Source organism: Sprattus sprattus, assembly GCF_963457725.1.
Source record: "Sprattus sprattus genome assembly, chromosome: 5".
In the NCBI taxonomy this organism is placed as follows: domain Eukaryota; kingdom Metazoa; phylum Chordata; class Actinopteri; order Clupeiformes; family Clupeidae; genus Sprattus; species Sprattus sprattus.
The window spans coordinates 33,288,990-33,295,033 of NC_137924.1; the positions used below are offsets into that span (position 1 = coordinate 33,288,990).

The window sequence follows — 6,044 nt, forward strand, 5'->3', positions numbered from 1 at the left end:
CACTGTGTGTCACAGATTATTGTCTTTAGCTATTTCAGTAAAACTGAAAAAATTAACCAACACACAATCATACTAAGATCATACTAAACTCATAATTAGCAGATACATCCAACAACATGTCCTGTGGCTTTAGGTAAACAGTACTACCAGTAGGCCTCTGTTTGAGAATGAATCCCATAACACTATTATTATTATTACTGTCCTACACTGAATGAGTCCCATAACCCTATCATTATTATTACTGTCCGACACTGAATGAATCCCATAACCCTATTATTATTATTTTTACTATGCTACACTGAATGAATCCCATAACTCTAGTATCATTATTACTATCCCACACTGAATTAATCGCTTAACACTAGTATTATTATTACTATCCTACACTGAATGAATTGCTTAACAGTAGTATTATTATTCTATCCTACACTGCCAGTGGAGCAACAGGAAGTATTATTGTTAGTAGAGGCTGTAATTCTCCAGTCATGAGCACAGTGCTGATGCTGTGATACTCCGGTCATAAGCACAGTGTTGATGCTGTGATACTCCAGTCATAATCACAGTGATGTGATACTCCAGTCATAATCACAGTGATGTGATACTCCAGTCATAAGCACAGTGTTGATGCTGTGATACTCCAGTCATAATCACAGTGATGTGATACTCCAGTCATAATCACAGTGATGTAATACTCCAGTCATAATCACAGTGATGTGATACTCCAGTCATAATCACAGTGATGTAATACTCCAGTCATAATCACAGTGATGTGATACTCCAGTCATAATCACAGTGATGTGATACTCCAGTCATAATCACAGTGATGTGATACTCCGGTCATAAGCATAGTGATGTAATACTCCAGTCATAATCACAGTGATGTGATACTCCAGTCATAAGCACAGTGATGTAATACTCCAGTCATGAGCACAGTGTGAGGCTGCAAGCACATTGTTGATGCTATAATACTACACAGTGTTGATGTTAAAAGATTTCCAATTCATCTACCTTCCCAACAGATGGATTGCTGTTTGTCTGATAATTTGGCTGTTCAAATGTACACTATGCAGTTTATTTTTTGCATATTAAGATAATAATATATTTATTCAGAGCAGTGAATACAATGCACACTGCCGGTGTGTAATTATATAGAACAGGCGCAGAGTTTCATGAAGGAAAACACATCTGAACTAATATCTTTCGTTTAAACACTCAGAATACAGACAGGAGGTCAGGGAGGATGAGACAGTGTGTGTTTGTATGTGTGTATGTGTATGTGTATTTGTGTGTGTGTGTGTGTGTGTGTGTGTGTCGGGGGGGCATATCAAGTTAGTGAGGGGTGACAGATGGACAACCCTCACCCCTGCCAGTCGGCCCACTGCAGTAGCCCCTACACATAAGCCTGCCTCGTCTGTGTGTGTGTGTGTGTGTGTGTGTGAGAGGGCCTGTGAGAGAGCACCCTGTGTGTGTGTGTGTGTGTGTGTGTGTGTGTGTGTGTGTGTGTGTGTGTGTGTGTGAGCCTGTGTGCAGGCAGGGGGTGTAATTAAAGCTGGCGTGCCCCCAGCCCAGCCGTGAGGGGTCTTAATTGACGGCGCTACAAGGCCAATCTCCATGTCCAGCCTCTCTCTTTGTCTGGCCGCCGCTCGGCTCCTGCGCCGGTCGGGTCCACGCCAACTCACAGACAAGCCCCTCTCGTCGACCCACTCTCCCTCTCGTCTGACCCCCTCTCCCTCTCGTCTGACCCCCTCTCCCTCTCGTCTGACCCTCTCCATCCAGAGTCTGGGTCCAACTCACACACAAGCCCCTCTCTTCCGACCCACTCCATCCAGAGTCTGGATCCGCCACAGGTCGGCACCAAGTCCATGCCTGTCAGCTGTTACCTGATATATAAAGCCTTTCCACTGGCATTCCTGATACAGGACTGTCACTCATAGTAAGTGGTGTAGGCTAATGTTTATGTTAGAAAAGTAAGTGACATTTTTTTTATTTAATTCAAAGTTTTTTAATGCAAAATTGTACTAAATCAAACTATGTGTAAGAGTGAGTGCTCATTAACACATACCCCGTTCATGTGACATTCCTTTCTCAAATGCTTCATGAGATTAAGACCACATATTTGGCTATTTGCAATTCTTGTCTGACACCACCAGTAAATTCAACTTGGTAACCACACGGTCTATTCTCACAACGTCCACCAGAAGGCGCAAGCGAGCGATCTTTAAACGGCACGCCTGTTTCCTGCTGCGGGTGCGCGAGCAGATGCCACCAAATGTTTTCGACGAGGACTTTTAAATAATGGCAAATGATAATAATAGTTGTTTATTGTTTCATATTTCTTTCTGTGCCAAAGTAATACCTAAAAGGCAAAGTTGTACACTGATTGTTTAACTAGACAAGATGTCATGGACAAGTAACGTCTTTCCCGGAGCCTGACACAAAACATAATACCTACTGAACCATCCAGACAGCTTCCCTGAGCATTTGTAATAGGGACCAAGTAACTCATGTGAGGTTTCCCCAAAAAGTTTTTACTCAGTTTAGCTATCTGGCTAACCCAGAAATCCTCCTGTGTCCTATACCGTATGGTCACACATATAAAAGTAAAAAACGTGTGTGAGTGTGAGGGAGAGAGAAGAACAAAAACAGCAATAATCACAAGTTTGGATTAAGAGCAAGTGTATTTTATTCTTTCTTCTGATAGCAAACAGTCATGGTTTTCCAACACTGGAAAGTCTAATTCACTGACACATGGAACATGGACATACGGACTGAGCAGAAGAGAAGAAGAAGTCCATAGGAAAGAACACACTTACTGAGTGACCGCACTCTACCTCCACACGGAATACGGAAGGTAAAGGAGGCACACAAGGTATTTAAATCAAATACCACAAGTCATTTGCGCGTAGCCTACTCATCTTGGCTTGGTCAACACTCATGGTCAACTCACCTACTGTCACCTTCCAAGACACCATTTAACTCATCCAATCATCCGCTCCCTCACTCATTCATCTAATTATTCAGTTTCAATGTCACTCCCTAAGCCACACACCTCTCCACTAATGTAATGACACGCTACCTAGAAAGACCACATAACAGGAAACAGGCTTTTGTGTTTTTTTTCCTTCTCTACAAATGTCTCTCTTATGGCAAGTCCCCTGCCAAAAAATACAAAATTAAAAGACTGCAGCCTGCCCCAGTTGTGGTACATAACACAAACACACCTACTCCCCTATTTGCACTTAAGGGGCATTGCAGACGATACAATATAATCTACTGGTACTGAAGTCAATGTGGTAGGCCAAGCATGGAAAGGAAAGGATTTTTTTTTGTTTTGTTTTGTTACATTCCTGAGGCGAGAAGAACTAACAGAGCTATGAACAGTTTTTCCACTGGAACAGAAAGACTGAAGGACAAAAAAAGACAGGAATTCTGCAGGTGTGGGGTGCTGATAAGGAGCCATTACTCCACTGCACAGATGGGAGACATGGCCCACATCCTTCCCAGAATGCACTGCGGTCTAAGCCTCTCATGCTGGCCCAGAAGGCTGGTATTTTAAGAACTATAATAGTAAAAAACACAAAGTGCTGAGATATTTCAAGTTTCTGCTTCATGTTCCTTTTAAAGCACAGTAGAACAGCGAGCCCTTAACAATGACACAGCTCCCACAACAGGAAGGCTGCAGAGAACCCTCTGGAGACGGAACACACCCTAAACCTCACACACAAAGACACACACACACACACACACACACACACACACACATTACAAGCCATGTGTGAAACCATGTGTGTGTGTGTGTGTGTGTGTGTGTCTTTGCAAGGATAGCAACATCATCTCAGGGCAGTTTGTGGTATTTTGTCCCTTCTCCACACAGGCACTTTCCGGCATTGGATGTGTGTGTGTGTGTGTGTGTGTGAGAGTGTGTGTGTGTGTGTGTGTGTGTGATAGCTCACATTGAAACACAGTATCTCTCCCCATAGACGGTGTCTTTCAGTGTTTGTATTCACAGGTCACACTGTGACAGATCCCTTCTGGGTGTGAACCAGATCTGCTCCGCATTGGACTGTGTTCTGTGTTCTGTGTTGTGGTTCTGTGTTCTGTGTTGTGGTTCTGGATCAGCACACCCTGTAAACCTCCCCAAATCCCAACACAACACAACACAACACAACAGTGTATCAAGGAGAAAAATGCTGTTTCCAATGAGACGACATTATTGAAGAAAGAAGCGTGTGTGTGTGTGTTTGTACTGTTACCAGAGATGACGCATATAGTCACCATGGACACAGCATGCACAGTTACCCAGGAGACTGCTGGAGCACTTGTGTGGAATAGTTGTTTTGTTTTTTTTTGCTTGTTTCTTTTTCCTGATACTTAGGCTGTCAAAGAAGGAGCCAAATATTCCAAACGTGTTGTCATTAAAAACAAGAACATGAAATGGCAAAAGCAACATTCAATAGACACATGAAACAAACTTAAAACAAACACAAAACAAACCAACAATGAAACAACCAAACAGAAGAAGCAGGAGCGGGAGCGGAAGTCATTTTGACCTTTTGGAATGAGAGAGTTCAAAGCCATGGTGATGACCTCAAGTCACTGGTCACCACTGGAGACCGGCAGAAGAGAGCCACCTCTCAGAGTTGACATCAAAGATCCGCACACAGCTAAGAGATCACTGACAGCCTCCCCTAGTCGTCTGCAGCTCACTGTTGCGTTGACATCAAAGATCCGCACACAGCTAAGAGATCACTGACAGCCTCCCCCAGTCGTCTGCAGCTCACACCCTGCTGATGTGGCAGCACTGATCACATTGGAATCCTGAAGATTCAGTGTAAAATAATATGTAATATCCTATGTAACTATCTCACACTGCTGATTGAAGCACCCTGTTGTGTAAAAGACAGGGCATAACTCATACCCTTTGCAGAAGTGGGTAGAATTGAAAAAAAAAAAAGTCTCAGTTTGCCAGGAAACACAGAGAAAGATGTTTCCTGTGGCATTTCTATGGTTTATGTTTAGCTTTGTGTCGTAAAGCTAAGCTAAATTAAGGCGGACTCCCCACACAAATGTTTCACACTAGAGAAGAGGTGGGGAGCACTGTACAACTAGTGGCTACAGCTAGCTAGCGTTTGGCTGTAGTGTGTGTATGTGTGTGTGTGTGTGTGTGTGTGTATGTGTGTGTGTTAGATGGCAGCTCATCATAAGGGGCATGGGGTGTTGGTGTGTCTATTGATGCACACAATCCTGCCCAGGCGCAAGGACACGTTAGCCGTCACCAACACACTCCAACTGGGATACACCAGCTAACAATGTCTACATGCAACTGCTGCACCTCATCACTGATGCAATAATGAACAAACAGCAGCTGTCAGTGGGGGAGATGCGGCCCAGGTGCTGCCCAGGTGCGGACAAGCTTCAGCACGGTTCTGGCCAGTCAGCTAGGCGCTAACGTCTACCTATAATAACTGGAATATTCTTCTTCTTTTTTTTGTTTGTCATGATGTTTTTCCTCTATGGATATGAATGAGATGTCTGCTGAGAATTTGATCATGTGGGTGGAGGATGCAAGCGTGTTGCTGAGCCAGGGGTCACCACGGTAATGCAAGCGATGGGGTCACCACCACGTCCTAACTCTCGTTCTCCTCGGCGTGGCAGACGAGGGGCAGACTGGCGGCACAGCCACCACGTGCGGACGAGGAAGAGGAGGAGGGTGATGGGGATGAAGTGGGGCAGGCGGTAGGGGTCGGGGAGAGACTGCAGGCCCCCAGAGCGACCCCCACGGGGCCCTTGAAGCTGAGCTCCTGAGTGGTGGGCAGCCGGGGCCGGGGCAGCAGGCAGAAGGCCGAGCCGCTGTTGGGCACAAAGTTCACCTTGTTCCTGTCGGGGCACAAGACCTGAGGGAGCTGCTGCTGGGGCTTCACACTGATGGAGGGAGAGAGAGAGAGGGAGAGAGAGAGAGAAAGAGGGAGAGGGAGAGGAACTTGTTAAAAACTTGTTTAAACAGACAATCTTTGTAGTTGAGGGGAGGGGAAGAGAGGAGAGTA

General features: G+C 45.0%; 1 protein-coding gene across 1 annotated transcript in view; it reads right to left on the reverse strand.

Moving 5' to 3' along the window:
• Window positions 1-5,183: 5,183 nt before the first annotated feature.
• The window catches only part of fam117bb (family with sequence similarity 117 member Bb), a 45,178-nt gene continuing 44,317 nt past the window's right edge, over window positions 5,184-6,044 (reverse strand). The window contains exon 8 of the mRNA XM_080838429.1: window positions 5,184-5,922. Within this exon, the coding sequence (XP_080694555.1) occupies window positions 5,628-5,922 (295 nt within the window). The 3' untranslated portion in view covers window positions 5,184-5,627. The remainder of the gene's footprint in view (window positions 5,923-6,044) is intronic.